At 41.5% G+C, this 26,345-nt stretch overlaps 1 protein-coding gene across 1 annotated transcript in view; it reads right to left on the minus strand.

The window, feature by feature from the left end:
• Positions 1 to 26,345, minus strand: part of PEX5L (peroxisomal biogenesis factor 5 like) — a 162,404-nt gene that overhangs the window by 13,643 nt on the left and 122,416 nt on the right. Inside the window, exons 9-11 of the mRNA XM_045788711.2 lie at positions 6,094 to 6,210; positions 3,608 to 3,751; positions 297 to 367 (exon numbers count right to left, since the gene is read on the minus strand). Coding sequence (XP_045644667.2) covers positions 297 to 367; positions 3,608 to 3,751; positions 6,094 to 6,210 — 332 coding nt within the window. The remainder of the gene's footprint in view (positions 1 to 296; positions 368 to 3,607; positions 3,752 to 6,093; positions 6,211 to 26,345) is intronic.

The raw sequence follows: 26,345 nt of genomic DNA on the forward strand, positions 1-26,345 counted from the left end.
AAGAAAACTTTCAAATGCTGCAGAAGGCTAGAAAGTTAAGAGGAACTATATATATAATGCGTCTGTTTTATGACCACTTTCGACGTTGACACTTTTGTGCCAATGAAGGTCAACTGACTTGCGGATGACGGAACGCTGCGATTTAAGAACATTATTTCTTCACAGATTCTTGGTTCCTACAGCGAAGTGGCATCTCAGCACTTATCCTGGCCAAATTCTTTACAATGTACCTAAGGGTCAAAGACAAGACACACGGAGTCCGCCCGGCCCAGGATTTTGCACTTAGCTTTATCTACCTCTGGAGGGCGACGATAGCTGCTTGTTCGTTTTCATTCTCTGCCTGGGTTATCCCGAGGAACTGCCAGGCCTACAAAAAACAACTGAGGTCAACGTTGCAAGAGGAAGCAGATTCGCTCCTGTGCTTTAGATCCCTCCATGCAGAACAACCCGTCTCAGATGCAAGAGTCTTGCAAAAGGGAAAAAGATCACAAGCGTTTCTTTACGCAAAGGCTCTTCGGACATCGGGGTCAAGATCCTCAGCCATTACTGACAAGTTCTCAGTATTTACTCTCCTGCGACCCACAGAAACATTTGAGTGTCTGAGATTTCATGGTGTTAGGGTCTTACAACTGAAAGATAAATATATAAAAGTACGCATTTGTGAGGAAAAGGGATGGTACATAACCCAGAAATGTAGCTAAAAAGTGTAGACTTTATTTAGTAAGGAATCTCAAGATGTGCAAAATGAAATCGGTTTGTAGAGATGCGAGTCTGACTGTTACCGTAAGAGCTAACAGAACATTTAGAACTAGGGAAAATAAAACAAAATCCTCCACTACAATGTGCTCATGGCTCTAATACCACTGTTCGAATGCAGAAAGCACATATAAAATGCAATCTAACTACATCCATAATTGTAGAGCCTACACTTATACTTTATATTGCATCATAAATACTATCCATGTTTTTACAAAAACCTCATACTTATAATTTTTAATTTAAATTTTGTTGAGTGGCTATCCTGTTATTTACTCAACCAATGCCCTAGTGCTGTCAGGTTGTTTCCAATCCTTTGCTATTGTCGACAATGTGAAGAATATCTTCAAGCAGATAACATTTTCATATCTAGAATGAAAATTTTTAATACAACCAATTTCTCCCTATTTACTTAAAGGAAAAATGATTCTCACACCGTTACACGAACAATCCACGTGAACAAAACCTCTCATTACATACACTGTCCTGAAATTTGCTGGGGTTATCAGTCTCATGGATTTAAAAGGGTTTGGGGAGTGTATAACTCTCTTACCTACAGACATTTTGAAACAAAACAAAACTATTATGAAGATACATAGAATCATCCTCAAGTGCTGTAAAAATTATTTTGGCTTTATCATCCTGAGTAATTATTACCCATGCCATATAAACTCATAAAAATGCTGATTACTTCCCTCCCAAATATCAGTGATTCTTTTTATTCGTTCAAATGTACACAGAGCAGTCCCTACGTTGATTTCACCTTCCATACATCTTAGGATGCTTCTTAAGTTTGATGAAACAGTCCCTCTCTGGGGGCTTCTCGCTAGTCTTTGAGTATGGTGTCATTTTCACTGTTCACAGATCATCTTTTACCTGAATTTTGGGTCTCCAAGACTCAGAAGCCCTGGGTCCTTGGTTGGGATCCTTTAGTTACCCAGTGCCCTAATCTTCTCATTAATGAATCTTTTTTTTTAAAAGATATTTCCCTATTAAATTTTTATTTTTTAAAATTTTTAAAATCATTTTTTATTATGTTATGTTAGACACCATACAGTACATTCTTAGTTTTTGATGTAGTGTTCCATGATTCATTATTTGTGTATAACACCCAGTGCTCCCTGCAATATGTGCCCTCCTTAATACCCATCACCGGCCTATCCCAGTCCCCCACCCCGCTCCCCTCTGAAGCCCACAGTTTGTTTCATTAATGAATCGGACATAATAATGTATACTGTTTTTTTTTAAGCTTCCAGGGTTGTTCTGTCAAACTATATAATACACATGAAAACACCATAGCATTTAGAAATGTAAGATGATATTCTTTTGGGGGGTGGCCTACAGTTTTCTATTAATGTAATGACTTTCTCTTCCGTTGTGATCCACATATCTTCTTAAAAATTCCAATATTTTGGTTCACATTCCAATTCGCAGTTCAATCTTGTTTCACTGTCAACGTTTTGACTAACAAGATACCAGGGCTTTAACCTAGTAATCAGCTTACTCATCCTTCGTATATAAGCTTTGAGCATAACCAATAATAATAATGAAGGCTAATGACTGATGGATGCACCAGGCCCTGAAATAAGCACTTTATTTGCATGAACTAATTTAATCCTCACAACATCCAATAAGGTCGTTATTATAATCGTGACTTCCATTTTATGTATGAAGAGATAGAACTGAGACGTTTTAAATGACTTGTCTCCAATCGCATGGCTCATGGCTCAGGAGTGGTAGAGCAAGGATTCAAACCCACACAGTTAGGACAGCACAGCCTAGAAACTTAACCACTACTCTACTCTATACTGCCCTCAGCACCGTATATACCCCTCCCTAAAATTTCTGCAAATGCCTTATGAGGATTATTCCTTGTAAAACGATTCCTAAAAATCACTCACAAACTGAAAAAGAAGACTTTACACCTGCCACTATCTTATTATGGGTCTGTGCAGGTTTGGAAACACAGTGGACCAAAGGAGGATGGCGAAGCCTCTCTGGGTGGTCTCCTGGCCTCTGTCTGCATCACTTTCCACACCTCAGACAAAGGGGTTTTTCGAACAGGCAAATCTGACTGTATCTCTCTGCTGAGTGGAGTCCCCTAATGGTTCCCCTGGCTTTTATGAAGTTCAGACTCTTGCCCACTCTTGTCTTCTCCCCTCTAGCCCCTGGAACAATGTTTCATGCCCCACTGCCCACACACAAACCACTTCCTCCTAACACCTTGACGCCGCTGCTGTCTTTAATAAAGTCCCCCTCCTTCAAAACTCGGCTCTGGATTTAAGTGTAGGGGAAGGTCTGCTCAGGAGCCTTGCTCTCTGCTCCCCTAGAGTCCTGTGCACGCTCTGACATTGCATTTATTACACTGCATTGACTTATTGATTGTCCCTCCAGATAGAACCCAAATGTGTCTTTTCAACAGTTCCATTTTCCCCGTTCTTCAATATTTGAAGCCAGTGCCTGGCACAATTCTTGGGACACAGTATGTGTTCAATAAATGTTGAGCGAGCGAACCAAGGGGGAGGTACGGTGTGGCTCTAGGCCTAGACAAAGCATACACTGCCCCCTGCAAACTACTGCTGAGCCTCCAGGTTGACAATTTTGGTTTTTCATTTCTCGTCCCCCCCCTTTTATTTGTGGGCACTGTGGATACCGCATACTTGATTTGGCTAGAGAACAGGGACCTATTTGTAACTCTTAAACACCTGGCAGAGTAAGCCAGGTTAGCTTCTTTGGGAGGCTTTCCTTGATGCAAATGCAGCCCAGGAGAGCTGGGCGTGTCCCCTGTCCCCTGTCCCTCACTCACACGCAGCCACTTTGTGAGCCAAGCAGGAGGAAGGGAAAATATCACCTCTGCGTCTCCGGGGTCCTGAAGAATCGCTGCTTCCATGAACAGGATGGTGACGGGCAGGTCCCCTTCCTTCAGTCTTTTTAAGCCTTCTTCAAATGCTCCAGGCCAGTCCTTGAAGGGATTTTCAGTGTGAAAGTAATATCCCTGCAACACGGAGAAGGGCACTGTGAGATCCATCGATTTAGCTCTTCATTCTGGTATTCAGTAAGCTCTTTTTGGATTTTAATTTAATTTATTCATTTGAATTATTTAACTTATTTAAATTAAATTGAAATTACTGTTTTTCTCCCCTTCCTATGAAGGTAGTACATGTTCATTGCATAAATTTGGATGATATTATTTTGTTATTGAATGATATAAAAAGAAACAAAAGTTACACCTAATGCCACAACCTATCGCTGCTAATATAATATTTCTATCTATTACTCTTTTGCTCTTTTTTGTTTTAGCCATTCCTCCCACCCCTCTCCGCCAGCGGCCCTGAGAATTAAAAAATACAGAGTTTTGGACGTATTTTTGCTAAGTGCTACTACCATCCATCCCCCTGAAATGTTAACCACATACTGTACATTGTTTATGTGCTGTGACCCTTTGGAGGGCTACAAACCATTCTACTATCTAAGATTTTTTTTTTACCTTCCTGCTTCTTGAACCAGTTTCTGTCCCATGGGGGGCTGCATTTGCCCCATTGAGAATGCATATTTTAAAGTTATAGATCTTTTCTCTTGAAAATTTAAATTATACAGAATGTCTAAATAATCTTTTTCTGTGAATACATAAATTAAACAAATAAGCTCATACCATGTATGGAGTTAGCTTAAGCCCTGCTTAGTTTTAGTTTTTAAAATTATTTGCATTGTGCCAAAACTTATTTAAGCAAGCTCCTACTGATGGACATTCAGGTTACTTTCAATTTTTTTGTTCTCATAAGTTAAGTTACAGTGAAAACCTCGTGCTCACATCTTTGTCTGCGTATGATTATTACCTAGGATAGACTTCTAGAGGGCTTTATTAGACTAAAGGCTACAAACTATTTTGAAGCCCTTGATAAGTATAACCGAATTGCTTTTGAGAAAATGTGTCCCAAGTTAAACTCTAATTGGAAATATCTGAGAGAAATGATTTGTTGCAACCTTACCAGCATAGATCATCATAATATCCTTCTAATTTGATAGATACAAATAAGCTAGTCTGTTAATGATGTTACTAAGGTTTTAAAATAGATTAAATGGAGACTTTCATTCTTCACCGTCGCTGAGAAAGACAAACCCCCTTATCAAAGCCACACGGTATGACCAGTTTATGTAGTGATGTTACAGATATGGGGTCCCAGGGGCGAGGAGCTCAGTGCCCCAGCCGTGCCTCAGGTGTATGAATTATAGCCTAGAGTCTGACGATCTATATCAATGTTTCTCTTATTGCTTAGCTTTGATTTCTTGTGGAAGAGGGTTATTTTTAATGAGATAGTTACTCCGGTTTTATGAGATTGCCTGGCTGACTGAGGGGCAGAGAATATGGGGGGAAGGAAGACATTTTAATGACCATGTAGATTGAAAATCCTCTAAGACTGGAGACTATTCATCATCATATCTATTGCTAGGTAGGCAATAAATATTTGTTGGATTGAACAAATGGAAGTTATCCAGAACTGATTATTATTGAGACTTCCTCTACCACAAAAAATCCATAAGACACACATATTATATGTGTGTATATATACATATCATATGTGTGTGTGTGTATAGTTTTTCCTTCAGTAAGAAAATTCCTTATCTTTTTCAAATCCTTTAAATTTATTTCTCAAAAGTGTCCCTCCCCTCTTCACCAAGTGTTTTTATTTTTTTATTATTTATTTATATATTTTTATTATTTTTTTCACCAAGTGTTTTTAAAAGCATAAACCCAAGGGCAACTGGGACTTCATGGGTAATCTGGCTGGTTGTTGACTGAACTCACACATTTGCTAGGGCTCCTTTCAGAGGAATATTTTGGGATTGGGACTTGTCCCTGGGACTTGACCTGGTTGTGTGAAGGGTATGTTTTCCATGTGTAAGGACCAACTGTGGAAACGTAGCTCTAAGCCCCCACCTCACTCCCCGGTCCACTGATAACATTTGGGTTAACTCATCCACATGGCTCAAATGAATGACTGACAAAAAGCATTGTGAGATTAGCCAGTTCTCATTCCAACCCACCCTCCATGTCAGTTACTTCAGAAACTTGCCAGCAGTCAAGATGCAAGCTCTTGTGGGCTGCCAGACTGTATTAACATTGATAAAAACAAGGACATTTCATTCCAGCTTTGCTGTCTTCACACACTGGATAATTATATTTTCATTCACCAGAATTTCTTCCAGGTCAGACTGACATTAATTTGTCTACTTAATTCTTGAATTTTTTGCAAAATAGTTAATGACTAAGTTATAAAAATATGAAGCAAGGAGGTTGAGAAAATGGTCAGCATATATAAGAACAGAATCGGTCACCTTCTCGCTAGCTGAGATTGTAACTTGGTTCTGAGCTTCTTGGTTCTCTGATATCCAGTTCCTCCGGGCCATTTCTTCCCATTCTGCTTGCATCTTATCCCAAAACTCTGTATCTGACTAGAAGACAGGAAAAATGAAGAGAGATGGATTTAAGACCATGCTATGTCACCTGGTTTATTTCTAGAAAGAAATAAGTTCTGAGGAGGAATAAAATGTTCAAACTGGCCACGTCCAATGATACTCATGGTTGAAGAGCTCCTGGAGGGTACTTAGTGGTCAGAGTGTTGAATTGGATTAGTTGTGACTTTTCCAGCAGGAAAATAGTTACCATCTGAAGGATGAGGATCATATCTACGAAATTCAGCTAAAAATCCATTACTTGAGCAGTTTCAAGTGTGGGTACTGGGCACGCATTTTAGGAAGGATGGTCTTAGAGCTGCTCTCAGGATATGAGGAATCAGAGCAATGGCTTTGGGACTGGATGGGCAGTGACTTGGGGAAGCAGCCGACCATGGACAAGGGAAAATAACATTAGTTGACCCTACCCTGTGCCAGGCACTGTGCTAGGAGAAAACTGAGGGTAGAGGATTACGGTCACAAAGCCAGGATTGCATAGGATCCGAAGCCCAGCCTGGCTTCCAAGCCCGTGCTCATCACCTGTGGCAAACATGGCCTCCTGGTGCTAAAGAATGAAGGACCTTGGCTTTAGGTGTGAACTTAATTGAGTCCTTTTAGTCAAGGTCTTGTCTATGGCAGGATGATTTTTTGAAAAATATGACTTTGTGTTTTTCTCCTTATAATTTTCCTTAATGTTTTCCAAAAGGGAAACCGGGCCATTTGCTCCGCTTTACTTCAGGGGAGGACTGAAGCAGAAATTTTCTGCAAGATCTGTCTGTCCCTGGTTGGCTTCTATTTTGTTAAGCCTGAAGAGAGTACTTTGGGTGTCCTGGTGTGAGGAAAAAGGGGCAAATATTTTAAAGAACTTAAGGAAGGAAGGGGAACTTTCCAGGGGTTGGAAAAGAGAAGGAGGGTGGTAGATTCTGAGATGAGTGGGAAACTGGTGCTTAGCTTTTAGGTTTTTCACTGCGAACTGGCCTGACTTTCAAGAGTGTGACAGAGGGTATGACTGGGGGGCTGACTTCAAGTCTGATTCCGACATGGCAGGGACATAGACAGAAACTGGATTTCAAGGAACCACTTGTTGGCTATTAGCTGTCAATATGACAGACAAGTGGGTGGAGACTCTGCCCCTGATTTCTGGCACCATATAATCCTTCCATGTTTGGTGTCTGAGACTAAGTTGGTAAGAGAGATGCTTGGAAACTACTTAATTTTCTTTAAAGAAAACAAGGGATGTTATTGCTAGAACACCTGAGTCTGGGACTGAGATGCATCCTATTACTTGCAAATCTCAATTTCTATGATTCTAAGTCCTGTGACTTGTTGACACACCATCAAGTTGCCCTTCACCTTTCAATCCTTCTAGTCTTACGTGCTACTCTACCCTCATGCCTGGTGGTGGTGGTTCTATGGTGGGAACTCCTCAAAGTTGCTCTGACTGATAATTATAAGCTTATTTCTTCTGGATATAAATGTTCAAGGAATAAGGGCTAGCCCAATGGGATTAATCCCAGGCTGCTAAATAAATAGTAGGTCTTGTTATTCTCCTTTATTATGTCCACAATACTCCTTCCTACCACAGGAATGGGTCCTGTCCCTTCAGCAGAGGCCTCCCCTTGATGAAGGCTCAGGGCAGCAGATACCTCAACAAGTCTGTTTCTGAGATACTAGAAGCACAAGGAATGGCCACCGCTTATCCAGGGTAAGGTTAGGAATAAAACTCAAAGTTTCTTTTTAAACAAGTCTTTTTAGTAGAATACCAAATTATGCAAACAGAATGATCTCAGATATACAAAAGCAATGGCTTGATAACAAACTAGAAGGAAATATGCGGCCATGTTAAGAGGAATCTGTCTTTGAATGAAGGGATGACGGGTGGGGTTTTTCTTGCTTCTTTATACATTTCTCCACTTTCTGCATTTTCTATGAGTATGCACTGTTGTTCTAATTTTTTAAAAGGTTCAAAATGACAATACCATTATTTGTCCTTTTTAAAATACCGTAAGCCTGAACATTTAGATACTGAGGAATTTGGAAAACAATTTTGAAAAAAAAAATTTTGGAGACTCATTTTCTCGAATAGCTTTTCACAGATGTAGGTTCAGCTTGTCTGCACAGAAACCAAGATAACTCTATCGAGTGAATATAATGTTTACTGATTTTCCCAATTCTTCTGAACGAAAGAATGAAGAAGACTTCATAACGTGTACGTCTGGATTACAAAAGGATGCATCACCTTTCCTGCAGTTTCAAATTAGAGCCGTGGATGCGGAAATAAGACGACTGGAGATAACAGGACCTCCGTGGAGGTGAGGTTGCCAGGTTCTTATGTAATAAGCTATACCAGGACTTACTGTTACCACTTAGACTAAGTTCTGCTGACTCATTAAAGTGCACAGCACAGATTCGTTTAATTACAGATGACTACTTTTAGCACAATCAATTTTCATCCAGTCTCAGAATACAGATTTCATTCACATAACTGCAATTAACACTGTTTCTTTCTTCTATTTCTAATCAATTTTAGAGAAACCTGAAATACATTTGAATTTTAACCATTATAGACACGACTGAGGGGATTTTATGTATTGATGATTTTCTTAGCTGTTCTGGGATTTTGTAGATTTTTTTTTTTTATACTCTACAGGTAATAAGTTAACTGCTTACACCAGAAATGAGCTATCCGCAATCCATTTTCATTTTTAAAAATAGCTTTCTGATTATAACAATGGTAGATAGTCATAAGAAACTTGGGATATGTGGTAGAGTGGTTAAGAATAGCAGCTCTCTCCTCAGATGGACATGGGAACAAATGTGGCTTGATCACTGACCTTCTGCCAAGACCTTTGACTCCTCTAGGTCTCATTTTCCTTATCTTTAAAGTGAACCTATAATAGTGATCTTGGTCAGTTATTTTGAGGATTAAATGAGAAAATATATCTGTGGCATGAAACACATGGAAATGTTCAATAAGTGCAGGTGTGCTTATTAATATTTTTGTATCACTGAAAAAAAAGTAAAGAATGAAACAAAGATCACCTACAACCTCAAAGCACAAATATACATCTATGAGTATCTTGGTGTTTTAATTTGCTGTAAATACATACCCTCTTCTAGATACCTTTCCTCTCTTTATTTAAGTCTTTCCCTTCTACCTAATTATTACAAAATTGGAGCAAAATTAAGAAGATTATGGAGAAAACAGACTGTTACATAGCATAAAACGATATTTAAGGAGAGTTATTACAACATGGAGCAGGCCTCGGGTTATACTATTCCTTTGTACGTAGCGTGATCACAGTAATAGAAAATAACAACAAATTACATGTTGGGAAAATAATCACAGTAGAGAAATGCACCCATAGCATTACTTTCACTGGGTAGGATTGTGAGTAATTGTCCCATCATCTTTCCTTGTATTTTACAGCATTTCCCAAATTTTCTATAGCTAACATATTATTTTTGTGAAAAAGTAAGATTTGGCTAAAAAATACTTACTTTTGGAGTTTCTGGGTGGCTCAGTTGGTTGAGTACTCGACTCTTGATGTTGGCTCAGGTCATGATCTCAGGTTCATGAGATTAAGCCCCTGTCAGGCTATGAGCTCGAAGTGGAGTCTGTTTGGGATTCTCTCTCTCCCTCTTCCTCTGCCCCTCCCCCCACTTGTGTGCTCTCTCACGCTCTCTAAAAAATTAATAAAACCTCAAAAAAAAATACTTCTTTTCGATCTCAATTCCTCCATAATGTTTCTCCAAAGACCCTCAACTTGAAGCATCTCTTGCTTCTCTGAGCTCCTTTGAACTAACATTGTGTACCAGTGGTTAGGAAGAAGAGAGATGTGTGCTAGAAGCTTCTATTATCCCTGTAAACTTGAGTATATCATTCAAATCCATCTGTACATTGTTTTTTATCATTTGTAAAGTAAGAAGACTAAATTGATTAGACAATAGCTCAAGTTTTTTTGTCTACACAGATTGACTCAGAGGATCAGAGTAAGTGGGACAGGAAGTGGGCTTCTAGCCTATTCACTGATCTCTAAAAATCATACTTCAAAGCATTTTCCCAAGAGTAAAATTGACATTTCCCCTTTACTTTTTGATTGTAAAACTAGAAAATAAAAATTTCTGTGAGAACCATGACAAAATTAAATACTAATTAAATTAAAATACAAAGAATTAAAAAAATAAGCAATTTAATTTAGAACCAGGGAATTTTAAGGAAGAACAGCATATTGCTAGTTCCCACTCACCAGTCTATTTTGGTTATCCTTGAGTTAAAATAGAGATACTTTCAATTTTATGGTCAAACATAATTGTTGAGTTGTGCTGTGAAAGAACTGTTTGATGTGAGATGATATGCTCTACGTGCCTGTGAGGAGTCTGACTTTCTTTTTGCTTCTTTAGACATCCATTGATTAACTGTCACTGGATCAAAACTTAAACAAACAATCCATTCTCTATATGCAAAAGAAAAGAGAGTAGCCCTTACATGGCAAGGAATGGAAATCACAGTGCAAATTTGGACAAAATATCTGCCACAACAAAAAATTTTTGTCAAAGTGAAATTATATGTAGATCAGTGAGAGACCTTATTGCCCTGAGATTCAGTAACCCAGGCTAGCAAAACATGGCTGAAACATCCCCACTCACATCTCTTATTGACTAAAAGCTAATATTAGCCAAATATTCCATGTGGCTGCCCAAAGAACATATTCAACCTGGGGCTGTAAAGATGTTTAACACCCTGTTCGAGGATGGGATAGAATTTTGATTGGTCAGAATTAGTGTGAGCTCTGGTGCAGTTCTGAGTGTCCCATGTAGTGAGGTCATCGGCAAACTGGAGTCTATTCAGGCAAGAGTGAATGGGCAAGAGTAACCCAGTTTATGAAGCGATTTACTGGTACAGTGAGGCTCAGAGCTGGGTGAGAAGCCTTAGCCTTATCTTGCAGACAGAAGAACTTGGGTGAATGAATGGCAGTTCCTGGGGGACAGATTTTTATTAAATGCCTAAAAATGTAAGAAGGATGGGTTCCCCAACATTAGAAGTCTTTTTATTTTCTTAAGAGAGGGGGGATGGGAGGTGGTAGGTGAGGGGAGGGGCAGAGGGTCTGAGGAAGAGGGAAAGAGAGAATCTCAAGCAGGCTCCAAGCCCAGCATGGAGCCTGATGCAGGGCTCGATCTCACAACCCTGAGATCATAACCTGAGCCCAAATCAAGAGTTGGACATCTAATCAATTGAGCCACCCAGGTACCCCAAAATTAGAAGTGGAACGACCAATGTGAGGAATGCCTGTAAAGGTGACTCACAGATTAGTTTGACCCGATGAATTCTATAATCTCTTATGACCCTGAGGATCAGACTGCAACATTATTAATGAGTTGATTTACTGAGTCAAACAGGAAGGCTCAAATTTATAAAATCTCTATGCGATCCTTTCTCAATCTAAACAGTATAGGGAAGAAGACTCATGGGCTTTGGCATCAGGTAGAACGGGCTGCAATACTGGCCATATCTCCTGTCACGAAACCTTCGGCAATTTAGCTCACCTCTTTAACTTGGCTTTCTCGTTTGTAAAATGTAAAAAAGTCTCGTAGAGTGGTTGTGCAGATGAAGGAAAACAAAGTGCTTAAAACTTGTAACATTAAGAATGAAGGAATTGGGGGACCCTGGTGCTCAATTGGTTAAGCATCTGCCTTCGGCTCAGGTCATGATCCCAGGATTCTGAATATCTGCTCAGAGGGGAGTCTGCTTCTCCCTCCCTCTCTACTACTCCTCCCTGCTCAAGCTCTCTCTCAAATAAATAAAATCTTAAAAAAAAAAAATGAAGGAATTGGCAGTTAATGTAATTTTATACTCGTAAATGAAAAAATTACTTTTCAGGATAGAGAGAGGATGCCATATCATAACCTGTAAACTGTGTGGTTCAGAAGTTTTAAAAAATAAAACTTTTGGTACTAGCACTCAACATAGATTTTCTGGTTGCCTCAGGGTTAGACATGCTTCCTTGTTTAATGAAATGGGCCATCACTGCCCAAGTTGGCAGGCACCTGGGCAAATAGCCCGAGGCTTTCACCAAACAACGGTTGGTTGCAAAATGTGGGGAGAAAAAATTGGAAATGATGGGAAGTAGAGGAAAGGGCACAGACGGCTGGAAATAATACAATACAAAGCTTGAGCAGGATGTCAGAAGGCAACCAAAAGCCATTTCTAACAAAATCTTAGATATTTTCCTGTTCTTTCTCTTCTTCCTCCCAGGGCAAGCAACAGAGAGGAATGGAGTATGAAAGCACAAGGAGCAGAACTTGTCCAAATGGGCAGGGGTCATTTTTGAAAGAGCTTTTTAGCATATTCATTAGCAAATGAATGCCTTCGTGGAGCCAAAGTTTCGCATGATTTTATCTATTGTGGCTCCAGTGGGGTCTGTATTCACAACGGAAAACTGCCCTCCAGGGGCACTGGGCCTGGAGGTTTGTAGACCAAACCTGGGGTTTGCTGCTGCTTGGGAATAAGGTTTTATGGGGCCAATTTCTTAGCAGCTGTTTATGTTTTGCAGGCTTCCTGACTGTGGGCAGTTGGTGACCGAGGGCCAGAGGGCTACTTTACCATGGGCACAAGGAGGTGGGAGGGCCCTTGGGCTTGAGCCTTGCTTCACATCCACGTGGTAACATGTCCTGTGATAAAAGAAGTGGTCTGTGGATAGTGGTAGTGGAATCCCTGGCAGGCGACTTTCCTTTTGTAAAAGGCGAATGTCTGACTTAGCTTTTGATTGATGAGGCATCCACTTCAAAGATGGCTACCTTGAATAACCACATTATGCTACTCACTCTAGATAAAGAGTCAGGTTGGGCATGTCCCCCCCCCCCCCCAATTTTAGAGATCTTGATTGATTTATAACTGACCATTTGGGCTACTTGCTTTTTTCTCTTCCCATGCTTTAAATTCCTGTACTTATGCTTTAAATTCATCAATAAAGAATGAGCCCTCAAAACCCTAGGCCCCCACCTTGAACTCCCATAAAAGCAGAACCCCAGGCCCACTCTCTTTCTCTCTATGCATGACCTCACTGTGTGGCCCCAGGTAGGCCATGAAATTCCCAGGACTTGTAAGTAGTACACTTCTTTTTCAAAGTTTCCTGGTGGTTATTGCTGAGTATCTTGAAATCATAATAAGAACCACAAGGGCTGGTCCGGCCACAAAACTGGTTCTTGATAGGCTGAGACCAACACAGAACAATCATGAACAACAGGCAATGTGATTCAGTTCCAGAGGGGGTTTCTTCTCCTTTAGCCACGGCCACAAGTGGTGAAAAAGTTACAGAGAAACTCCCTACTAGCTTTAATAAAATAAGGTATTGGAAATATTTACGAAACCCAAACTATGTGTTTGTGCTTTGCACAGCAATATTACTGTGGGAACTACTCTCAAGAAGTTCACTGTCCAATGAAAAAATAAAAATCAAGGCAACTGTAATTCAGGATAGGGTGAACAGATGATGCAAAAAGAGATGAAATTACTTGCTAAAGTCACACTAACTTTGGTAAATAAAAGAGCCAGGACTCAAGATCCTTCATTCTTGAGGTGGAGGCGGAGTCCCTTGCCTGCCTTGACAATTGCAATGGGAATGACCTGCTGTGGTTTGGGGGCTAGATCCTACAAGGTGATACAGTTTCTGCCTGCCTCTCCCTCTTCCTCTCAAGACACTCTCTCCTGGAATCTAGCTATCTAGATGGCTCTCTATCTAACAAGAAAGCCCAGGCCACAAAGAAAGGCCACATGTTGGTGTTCTGGCTGTCTGTTGCAGCTAAGATGTCAGGTGATTACTGGCATAAGACATCTGACATGTGAGTGAGAATGACTTTGTTTTTGTTTGTTTGTTTTTTTAAGAATTTATTTTTAAGCAATCTCTATACCCAATGTGGGGCTAGAACCCACATCCCTGAGATCAGGAGTCGTGTGCTCCACTGACTGAGCCAGCCAGGTGCCCTGAGAATGCTTTTGGATGATTCCTACCCCTCACCATCACCATGAGCCATCGAGGTGCACTGACACACAATGGAACAAAGATAAGCCATCCTCTCTGAGCCCTACCTAAATTACGTATTGTTTGAGCAAAATAAATATTTTTTTTAAAGCCACGAGTGTTGGAGTGATTTGTTACACAATCATAGTAACTGGAACATACTTTAGGTTTGAGGATTGGTGCACAGAAGGAAGACTGGGTGTAGAGATGGGAACTTGAAGGACTGATAGGATAATGAAGTATGGTAGCATTTCCCCAAAGAGTATTCTAGAAACAAAGAGTTCTGTTGTCAAATGAGCTTAAGAAACTATAAGTTAAAGCAGAGGCTGCAAATTGGTGGCGTATGAGCCCAATCTAGCCAAGAGACATGTTTTTGTTCCCTCAAACTGGATGTAACATTTTCCATCAAAACCCAGATTTCAGATATCTCATGAAGATCTGTTAATATTGGGCCCACATAATGAGAAGCAGCAACTCTCAGGTGATATGTGTGGTCTCCATTTCCTCACGGCCATCGCCAGATCATTATCTTTATCTCCTGGAAGTAACTAGTTTGCAACTTCTGGACAAAAGTGAACATGTTCTTTACTGCATGACTTCCCAGGCTCTTCATATGCTAATGGATATTTTAAATTTCGAAGTGGGGATGTAAGCAATAGTCCTTAAATGTATTTACCTTGAACCTTTGAGTGTGCATCTGTCATTAGGGTTCTCTAGAACACACCTTGGAAAATGTTGATACAGAGACTCGGGGCATCTGAAGTTCCACGAAAACAGAAATCTTTGGTGGGATAAATTCGGTGTATCCTGAGAAGCTACCAGGGACAGGAATTTACCACATATAGTTTGTTTTCATGTGATTGTTTCCAGTGAAACTCATCTCCAATTAGCCAGCAGGTTCTCTAATCCTCACATCTGCTGTGTGAATCAGAATTCTTCAAGAATCTGTTGTTGTTATTGTTCTAGAAAAGGAAATGAAACCCAGAACGTGGAGGGAAGAATTAAAATAATTTTTGTAGGTTTTTAAGAAGACAACTCATTTGATGAATTTATCTTGTCAATGCTAACTGGTCATTTAAAATGGCTTTGAAATTACATATAATTATGTATACAGATTGGGCAAAGATTGGAAGAAACATTAAAAATGAAAACAGTTAATTTATTAGTGTCATGGAATTCTGGGTAATTCCTAGCCTTTCCTCCCCCAAGTTTCTGATTTCCCTTATTGTTTTTGCTTTTAAAATAACTTTTAAAAGTCTCTTAAATGAGAGAAAACCTTTGATGAAGGAATTATTTTTCTGATGACCAACAACTTAAGTTCTATGATTGGTTCAGGGCCTGCAAAAATGTAAACATCCCTAGCATTAGAATTAGTGATTAAGAGCAGAAGTTTTGGAGTTAGTCTTGGTAGGAATCCTAGTCCTACCACTTACTTGTGGTGTGACCTTGAACAAGTTACAAAATCTCTCCATGTCCCGGTTTCTCCACATTAAAATGGTCTTTTTGGAGGAGGAAATTGAGAGGCTGTGACTGCCAGTGGGCCCTTGAGGTACATGTGGGTAATTAGAGGCTCCTCACCTCCTCCCTCATCCTTTGAATGTCTGGTCTTCCTACTGTTCCCACTTTGAAAGCTGTTCTAAGGAGGCAGCCTTGAGAGAGGAAGGTGTTGGGGAGACCATCTGGATGGTATAAGTGACTGAACCCAGGGAGGGCCTCTGTATAAACATTTTAAGATTCTGGTGGGCAGGTGTAGAGATCTCATCTTGCAGCCACGTAAGTCAAGCCTCATATCTAAGTTCCCTTGCTTAATAAGCCTGCCACCTACCCATACAGAGTGGTCTGCTGCTTTCCAAGGCCTCTCCGTGCCCTCTGTGTATGGGCCCAGTTTATGAACCAACAATTGGCGAGCCAGCCAGGAGACCAAAGTAACGGGCCTTGGGAAAGTTAGGTGTTCGCAGGGAGAATCTTGTGTGGGCCACTTACCTCTGTGTGGGGAGAGGTGGCCCATGTGTTAGATGCTTGTGGACCACCATGTGAGTCTCAGGAAACCCTGAAAATGCCAGCTGGTCTGATACACTTGTTTGAGAAACTACACATGGCACACTGCGGCAAAGAAGGGAAATGAGCGGCTGCCCCCGTGGGCTGGCCTCTCACGTGGGCAGCTTGCCTGGCCACTGATGCCTGACTGGAGGCTGAAGCTTGAGTTAGAAGGTTGGAAGAACTGAGGCCACAGAAGGACATGCAGTTGTCAACTATTCTGCTACCTTTGGGGCTGGCAGAGACGATGGGAGAGCAAGATAATAGGCTGGAGAACTTAATGGTCAATTTTGCAAAGCTCGGAGGGTGCAAGATGCCTTGGGTTATGATCCAACAGCTTGTGACAAAGCCTGATCTGGACACTGGGAAGTGGAAGGAATACCTGGGAAAGTGAAGAGAGCCAAGAGCAAAGAGGGGGGTGTTGTGATTGACAGTGACAGCCGGCAGCCTCATGCAGTCTGACCCTCCTAGCACAAAGGGAGAATTTAAATAGTAGCTACTTTAGATTCTGATAATAAAGAACAACACCCCCAAACTCTTAGGAGAAACTTGCTTTCTTTCTCTGTCCCTTGAAGTTGTAAATCTTATCGTGTCCTTGAAATACAAGTGCCCCAGGAGACAACTAAAACCCTGCCCACGATTGCCTGAGACTGAAGGGAAAGAAGGGGGACAGATGCTTTTCACAATACAGATTGCTGTAGAAGCTTCCTTCCCCCAACTCCTCTTTACAACCTCCATAAGATTACTAATAAAGGGCACGTACAAATCTTAAAAGGCTTCTCTACAAATATTAATGAAAAGCTTTAGCCATGTGAGTGGGTAACCTTCACTTGTTCCATCTGCCAGAGACACATTGGATTTAACTGTTTTATAAACCAGTGAATTTTATATTGTTGTACGAGATTAATGGCTGAAGTTTTGGAATGAAAGCTATGGGATCTCTGTTTGTGTATGTTCTATATGCCCATAGATCTATACGACTCATGTGATGTTCTTCTTCCTGTGGAGGGTATTACCAACATTAATTTGTAAAAGAGCTCTATTTAATTAGTTTAAAGAAAAGTAAGCTTTGGGGAGCTTGGGTGGCTCAATCAGTCAAGCGTCTGCCTTTGGCTCGGGTCATGACCCCGGAGTCCCAGGACGGAGCCCTGCATCTGGCTCCCTGTTCAGCGGGGAGCCTGCCTCTCTCTCTCCCTCTTCCATCCCCCCCCCCACTTGTGCTCTCTGGCCCTATCTCTCTCTGTCAAATAGATAAATAAAATCTTAAGAAAAAAAAAAGAAGAGTAAGCTTTAATATCACTAGTGCACTTATGTAAAACTGAAGCTTAATTTTTCTTTCCTCTGTTACAAGGACAAAGTTTTCTTGGACTATTGGTTTGTTCTTGATGAGATTATGAAAGGTTTTTCTTCACCTTTTAAGTAATCTGCCCAGAAAACAAAGATTCTGTGTCTTTTCAAAATAATTTCCTGTGCTTTATACTGTCTTTGATTACTTAGGGAAAACTGAGTCTTCTCCATTAAAAGAGTTAAGTTTTTTACAACTATATAACTTTCTCTACTTGCCTTTGAAGTCTTTGTCACTTCGGTTAAATTGATAATTAAGTATTGTTTCATGGTGACCTTTTCAATCAAGTGTTTTAAACCTTTTGATATTTTTGACAAACTTCACCAAAATCAAATTTTATTTTTATTTATTTATTTGTCCAAAATCAAATTTTAAATGAGGGCTTGTGGACCTTGTGCTAACTCTGGGATTTTTCAGATCCCTGGAACATCTCAAAAGATGTTTTCCTCTCCTTAAAAAGGAGAAATATTAACCTAATTAGGCTTATTTGATATGCTAAATTTAAAAAGATGCATTATCTGATAAACTTTCCCTAGGGTATATTTATATGGAATTCCTAAAAATCTGATAGGTCCTGGAATAATGTTATCAGTCATAATTTTAAAATGTATGTTGCAGGGATAACCAAATTTCCTTGTCAATCGCATTATAGTGAACTCTCATCAGATCTTTAACTATGGCCATTTTAAAAGTCTTTCGTCATTTATAGACAGTCATTATTTTACTCTGACGCTTTTGCAAAAATGGTCCTGCAAAAGTGCTTCATCTTCAAAGAAATTCACGGAAAAGACTCTGACAAGTACAGGGTTCTAATAACTAAGATCAATTTGCCTTCATGTGGGAGAGACAATAACGGACCTTTTAAATGCTTCCCTAAGGCTACGTGCAAAGCTTCACACTATGTCATGGATGGTAGCCCAGGACCCGTTCCTCTTCTTCCCCACATCAGTACAATGGGCCCATTACACTGATGATGTAATGTTAACATATGAAGATTTGCCTCTGCGAGGGACACTCTATAGGCTTTGCTGGAACATCTGTGAGGGAAAGATAGGCAGTACACACCCAGAAAGTTCAAGGCCCAAGTGCTGCTGTAAAGTTTTCAGAAATTGTTCATTAGTATAAGACACACATTATTCTAAAAGCTGTGATTAACAAGATGCAAGCCTATCCAAGCCCCCCCAACACGAGAGAGATGAAAACCTTCGTAGGGATTTTGGGGTTGGAAGGACTTTTATTCCTACCGGGCACAATGCCTCTGCCTCGTACAGTGCCTGATAAGGAAAACGATACATATGGAACTGGGGATCAAGACAAGTCACCTTTGAGAAAGCCAAAATACTGGTAAAGCAGAGGAAAGCTCCGGACATGTCCCACACTGGGCTACCATTTAAATTAGATGTGTCTGTGATTCCAGAAGGTGAGGGTGGGGCACTATGGAGGAGACAAACAGAAGGAGAGACTCCCCCTAAAGTTTTTGTCCCACCTCTGGAAGGGGAGAGAAACCTGACGAACCCCACAGAGCAGCAGCAACTAGCAGTGTACGCGGTGCTCCTTCAGGTCCAGCCTCTCACAAAGGAACAGTATATTGTGATAAGAACTTCCCTTCCTACCGAGGGCGGACCTACTGACCTACCTGTGCCCTTGCTCAAATTCCCACTGGGACTAAATGGGGGACTAAATGGACTAAATGGACTAAGAGGAGCACCCTGTTCGCCAGCCACTGTCTAGAGAAATGCAGGTGCCACTGGGCCTTGTAGGGTATGGAGATCCTCCAAATGCCCTGTCCCTGTTCCTGTGGGGCCCCTGTGGCCTGTGGAGAGAGAATGGTGGAAATTCGCATTGACACCTAGTATACAGATGCCTGGAAGCAAGAATGAATCACAGCGTCCAGTGGGCTGAACTCGGAGCGTTCTGGCTGGTGATCACTCAGGGTCCTGGCTGTCAATCTTTTACACTGACAGTTAGACGGTTCTAAACCGTCTTAGACAATTGGTTTAGACAATGAGAAGCCAAAGGACCATGAATAAGCCCTTGTGTGGTCAAGATATATGGAAAGACATTTGGGTTCATCTGCAAGAGCCTGAGGCAGTCCTCACTGTGATCCATGTCATAACCCATAAGGCACTGATCCCCGCTGGAAATCAGGAAGCTGATGCCCTAACCTGGGTACAAGTGCTAGCAATTGACTCTCTCTCTCTCTCTCTTTTTTAAGATTTATTTATTTATTTGAGAGGGGGTGGGGAAGGGCAGAGCGGGAGAGAGGGAGAGAATCTTAAAGCAGACTCTGTGCTGAGTGCAGAGCCCAACAAGGGACTTGATCCCACTACCCCAAGATCACCATCTGAGCTGAAACCAATAGTCAGATGCTTAACCAACTGCACCACTCAGGCACCCCACAACTGACTCTTTAGTAGATAGAAAAGATTGGATGCATAGAAAAAATGGCCACTACAGCACCCAGGTGGGATGACATATTGGCAAGGATGCAGGATTGCCCTTGAAATACATTGACTTGGTTAACGCGTTCACAGCACATCTCGTGGGTTCTAAATAATGCCCAAGGCAATTGCCAGAGAAGTCTGGGGCCACCCGCAGGAGTTCGCAACCTGTGAAAGATTGGCAAATTGATTATATTGGCGCTCTCTCTCAGAGCAGGGTTCTAAATATGCCTTGGTGTAGGCGGACACTGCCTCTGGCCTAACCCAAGTTTTCCCATCACTGTGTAAATCGGGCTGCCACCACTAGGGAATTAGAAAAGCTGAATACCATGGACAGATCCCCTTGCCAAAAAGACAGTGATCAGCAGTCACATTTCAAAGGTGATGATATGCAAGATTGGTCAAAAGAACGTGACATTCAACAGAGGTTCCATGTCCCCTATAACCCACAAGCGGTAGAGTTAATGGAAAGGAAAAATAAAATATTAAAGCAATAGGTTAGATTACTTACAGGTAAAGCTATCTTGGCTGGATAGACTAAAGTACTGTTCCAGGCTTTAATTCATTTGAACAATCAACCAGTAGGGCCTGTTGCCCTGTATGCCAAACTGGGGACCCTGGCTGAGATGCCCCATGCTGTAAAGATATAAAAGTCATGGGAAACAACCATTCCCCTGACTTTTACCCTCAATCAACATGCTGTGCTGCCCAGAACACCAAGACCCACCAAGCCTGGGAAAGGTGTCATCTATTGGAATTTGCAATGTCCCACTGGAATGGCTAAGTGACTTTGCACCCCTGAGTGAGGGGGAACTACTTAATCTCCACTGGGATTCCATTGTCCTATTATAAGCTGAACCTGTTGAAATGTGCTATACCTGGAATGGAACATGCATCATTGGAAGAGGGGGAAAAAGTGGGGGTTCTGGTCTAGTATATCCCACCCCCAGTCTGCCTCCTCATGCCCGACAGTGCTGTCTCCCTTGGCCAACATTTACGGTATATACAACCAGGTCAAGTTCCTAAAGCTGCCAATCTCCCTCTTCTCAAGGCTGGGTGGGGAGGTTCTGTTTTCCACTGATAAAATCATTTGGTTGCCTCCTTTGTTTCCTCCATTGGCCTGGAGGACATTACTGCACACACAGAAGCTCTTACTAAATTCACCCAACAAGCTTTCAGTGATAGCTAGCAAAGCCTATCCTTAATGAATACTGAAATGTCTCTAGTGAATAAAAGCTGTCCTCCAAAATAGGTTAGCTCTGGGCATTATTATTGCTTTGCAGGGAGGTATCTGTGCCATTATCCAAAGAAAATGTTGTATGCTCATACCTGATGAGTCTAGTATGTATCATCTTTATTAAATTACAGAAAAATACAAAGGAATGCCCTGAGTGATCTGAACCCCAGTATAGAGGACTTAGTAAATCAGGGGTTCAGAAGATGGGGTTCTTGATGGAGAAAATTGTTACTTATTTTGGGAATCATCCTAATCTATTTTCTTTTACATATGCCTATATTGTTGCTATAGTATCTGCCTCCCGTGCAGCCAGACAACCACCAAACAAGCCACCTCCATGTTTAGTAACACCCCTTGCTGACCACTCAGGGTACATGGCAGAAGAGGGGGACACATACGATTGTGAGAGCCCAACAAGAGAGATAAAACATTAGAAGGGGTCATTAAGAGAAGTGACCACTTGTTAACCCTTGAGTTGGACCCAGGCAATTGGAGGCTCCTTACCCCATCCCTTGTCCTTGGCATGTACATTCTGCCTACAGCTCCCACTGTGGGAGCTATTTTCAAGGATGTAGGCTTTATTTTTTATTTTAAAGATTTTATTTATTTATTCGTCAGAGAGAGAGAGAGCGCACAAGCAGGGGGCAGCAGGCAGAGGGAGAAGCAGGCTCTCCGCTGAGCAAGGAGCCTGATGTGGAAGTAGATCCCTGGACCCTGGGATCATGACCTGAGCCAAAGGCAGATGCTTAACCAACTAAGACACCCAGGCGTCCCAAGGATATAGCCTTTAGATAGTAAGGTTTTATTGCAACCTTCTGCACTGAATATGCGACTAACTCAGTTAAGGTCTCTAGATAAACTTTTCACATTTGGCAGGTGGGTGTGGAGATCTACTCATCTTGCTGCCCAAGACAAGCCCTGGAAAAAGTTCCCTTGCTTCTTAAACTTGCCACCTGCTAATCTAGAGTTCTCTGCCTCTTTCTTCAGTCTCTCCTTGCCCTCCAAGTGCAGAGGTCAGTTTGCAAACCAACAAATGGGAGTGATGCTTACCTGATAGGGCTGCCATCAGCACCGAGTGACCTGATGAATGGCCCAAGGACATGGAGCCCACCAGGGATAGCACTTAGAGCTGTAACTAAATCTACCTTAGAATGTCTGAGCATGGAAACCAGTTCTTTCCTCCTCCCCTTTTCTTAGCTAGAGGGCAAGGCCACGAGGGCATTGGTTTAGAAGCAGTTCCTTTGTCACATTTATTCCTGGTGATAAAGAATTTAACTCACTATGTCTAATAACCATGTAGACACCGCCTTCCATGGTGAAACTCTTCCTCCATTCACACTTTAGGGATATTTAAGGAAAAAAAATTGGGTCAGTTGTTTTGGCAAAGTCAGAATAAAAAAAATCCCTGGTGTCATATTGATCATACTGTACTGATATTTTGACTTTTCCCTTTTTCTTTTTGACTACCTGATTGTTACAATGGGTGACCAGGTGGGAAGAGAACCTAGATCCAGTATGCTATCTGAGAGTACCGGGAAAGAAAATGGTTGAAGTTGTTTTCTTTGCCACTGGACTCAAACTAGCTGACTCAGTGGTCAGGAAAAGATTCTGAAAAGCCACCAGGAGCTCCCCGGCCCCAGATCAGGTGCTGGTATCACATGAGAAGGGGAATGTGCTCATGCTACCTGAGCTAAGATTCAGATGTTCATAGCTACTGTGGAGCTAGGTAGCTTCTGCGATGCCCACCAATGCCTCAGAAAAATTCCAGATGGTCAAAATCATCACATATTCTCCTTGTGTATTGATTTATTGGCCTGTGAGGATTAATTTGGATGGAAGTGGAGAAATATTTTCTCTGCCAAGGATACTAGGCATTGAATCCAGCTTCTTGGCAGTGGCTGTCTCATTCCCAGTATCAAAACACAGAAGAGGAGCCCAATATAATGGCAGGCCAGAGACTCCACCGGCTCAGGAAAAAAAATCTACTGTTGGAACACTGTTTTCTACAGAACCTAACAAAAAATGGAAAGGAGGCTATGGATGGATTGACATTCCTCTATTTTCAATTATTAGATTGTACTGGCAAAATTTGCTGACTTTAACAAATGACATAGACCTGTATTGGTATTTGGAGCTATGTTATAATTAGAAACACATTTTGAAAGGCTGGATGCAATACTTTTAAAAAGAAATACTTAGATGTACAAGAGAGTAGTGCTTTTCTAATGTCTTTATAAAATGGATTTTTTTCATTTTCAGAATCTCTTAAAAGTATTTCATAAAATTTGAAGGGAGGTATTTTCTCAAAATAATTTATTCTATATACTTACACATTTAGTACACTCGTTTAGCAAAATTATCAACAAGCCTACTATGTAGCAGGCAATGTTCTAGTCACCAGGGCATAGCAGTAAACAAGACATCTGCTGATCCTGCCACTGGAGTGTGCAGTGTGGTGGGGCATGGACCAATGCAATCCAGTCCTGGAAGAAAAGGTGCTCTGGGAGCAAAGAAGAGGGGAACCCAACCTAGACTTAGGAGTTCAGGGATCTTCCTGGAAGCAGAGAAAGCCAACCGAGACTCTAAGGGTGAACAGAAGTTAGCCAGGTAAGGGGATGAAGAAAGAACATTTCCGATAGGTGGAAGAGCATGTGCAAAGGCTAAGAGGAAGATTACACGGCTTATCCTGGGAACTGATGATTTATTACGATGCCAGTGTAGACATCAAAGTGGGAGTCAGAGTTGAGGCAAGAATGGTCCAGAACATGCAGGACCTTGTAAGGCTACGTCAATGAGTTTGGACTTTATTCTAAGGTTAAGTGGGAACTCATGACTCAGATTTGTATTTAAAAAGATTACTCTGACTGAAATGAAAAGAATGGAATAAGTAGGGCATTCTATCCACTCCGGAGGCAGCAAGACAAGTTACAAGGCTGTTAGAATTGTCTGTATAAGAGATGATGGTGCCCAGAATAGAGTGTTGGCAGTGGAGGTGGTGACAAATGGGTGGATTTGAGAGCTAGAACAGAAAAGGTGAAATCGGGTCATGGTGAAGACCTCAGATCTGGATATCTTCAGCCTGAAGGGCTTCTGGTGTCTGAGCACAGATGTTGAGTAGGCTCTTGCCTACATGGCTGTGGTCTCAAGAGGAAAATCACAGCCAGAGTTGTGGATTTTCTCATTGCAGTGGTGACTGGAATCACAGGAAGGGATGTGCTGAACCAGTGAGAGTGTGTCAGGAAGGAGAGCAGGCTGCCCGGCATTGCGTTCTGGGGAACATCCGCGACAAAGAATAGGCAGAGGAGGAAGAACTCACTGGAGAGAAACTCCAATGGAAGAGAATCCTGGAGGGGAAGAAGTGTTTACCAGTGTGGAGTGTTGTGGCTGCAGCACCTCTGAGAGCATGAACAGCAAAGGAGATGTGATGAGTTTGTCCACGGCAATATCTGTGGAATAGAGAAGCCAGGTTGCCATGGATTGAGGACAAATGAGAATAAGAAGACACTATGACAGTAAATACAACCATCTTTGGAGTGTTTGTGGAGTTACTGAAGCTATGAAGTATCTGAAAAATGCTGATCTTCATTTCACTGGCTCTTCCCCTCCAATTTCATGCTTTTACCCCTACCCACCCACTTTCCAGTCTACTTACTTATCTATCTAATCTTTAAGGGATAAGCCAAATGTTGTATTTGAACCTTAGCCAAGGCTAAGGATGTGAGTGGGGTAGGGAAAGGAACAGCCATGTTTTCTTTTCCTGTTCATTGACTCATAGAATCTGGGCATTGCATCAGGAAGGAAGAGGCCCCAGGAGCATCTAATACAACCCCTCCCTGTGGGGATGAATTGTGGGGGTGGGGCAGAAAAGAGATAAATTAGGAGGTCTCTTGCAATAATCTGGGTGGAGATCAGGGTGATTGCAACAAAAAAAGAGAGAAAAGAGTGAACCAGAGATTTTCTGAGTGAAGAAATAAGAGGATTTAGTGACAAAACGAAATTGCTTCTTACTAAGAGCAGCAACACTGCCACTTTGAATATGTATAACTTTTAAAGAGCTTTCAAGTACATGAACTTATTTACCTTCATAAGTGAGTTTTTCGAGGTCACCAGATAGTTAATAAATGAACCAGGCCCAGGCCCACACCTCCTAATTCCTGCTCTTTATACCCTTTTCATTGATGCAGCCTTGTTTCCCTTGTCCCACTCTGCAGCTCTAACCTATCCTTAGCTTTAAGGATCAATCAATGTCGTTGCTTGGCAAATATTATCTTGGTAGGAGGAAAGAGCAGAACAGAGCCCTTCTGCTTGTCTCCTGTCACTTAATTTTCTGAGACAAACCAAGTTCATTCTGTTTAGAAATACAAGGTCATTGATACTGCTCTCAGCTTCTTTTCTATCAGGAATGAAGGCAACTACAGTGGAATGTTAAAATGGGAGTCTTTCAGTTTAAGTGTTGGCTGCAGTTCCAAAAAAAAAGAAAAAGGGAAGAAAAAAGAATGAACAATAGGTGCTGACTCTATATATAGGATTTGTTAAAAGAATGGTATATATGTATATATATTTCCAACATTTTGCCTATACCCTTTATAAAAGGGCTAACGTTGAAGGTGCCAGAGGACAGCATTTCTAGGCAGTGAGTGGTCAAGGATGTGCATTTCTCATGACCAGGTTTGAGCCCACCAAGGGGTGAGCCAACCTGGAGTTACCTTGAATTCTACCCAAGAGGACTTCCTGGAAAGGTGAGGATTAGTGACCTTCTCACTGGAATTGAAGTTGGATCTTCCCAGCAGGAATCTCTGAGAGACCCACAAAAGCAGAACATGAAAAGAATATACTCACATTACACATCCCACTGAGCCCAGAGAGTGCTTATGCCAGGCTATGATTGTACCTGCCACGTAGGGCTGGGTTCCTTCCCCTACTCCTCACAGCTCTGGTCCTACCACGGAGGGCTCAGGAGCTGTGACTAATGAGCAGAGTGGGCAGAAGTGGAGCCAGGAGACAGACAGAAGTTCCACCTGGTAACTTTCCAACCACAAAGGATCAGGCCTACA

The sequence above is a fragment of the Ursus americanus genome, chromosome 4 (assembly GCF_024610735.1).
Source record: "Ursus americanus isolate L20-20 chromosome 4, mUrsAme1.1.p, whole genome shotgun sequence".
Lineage (NCBI taxonomy): Eukaryota > Metazoa > Chordata > Mammalia > Carnivora > Ursidae > Ursus > Ursus americanus.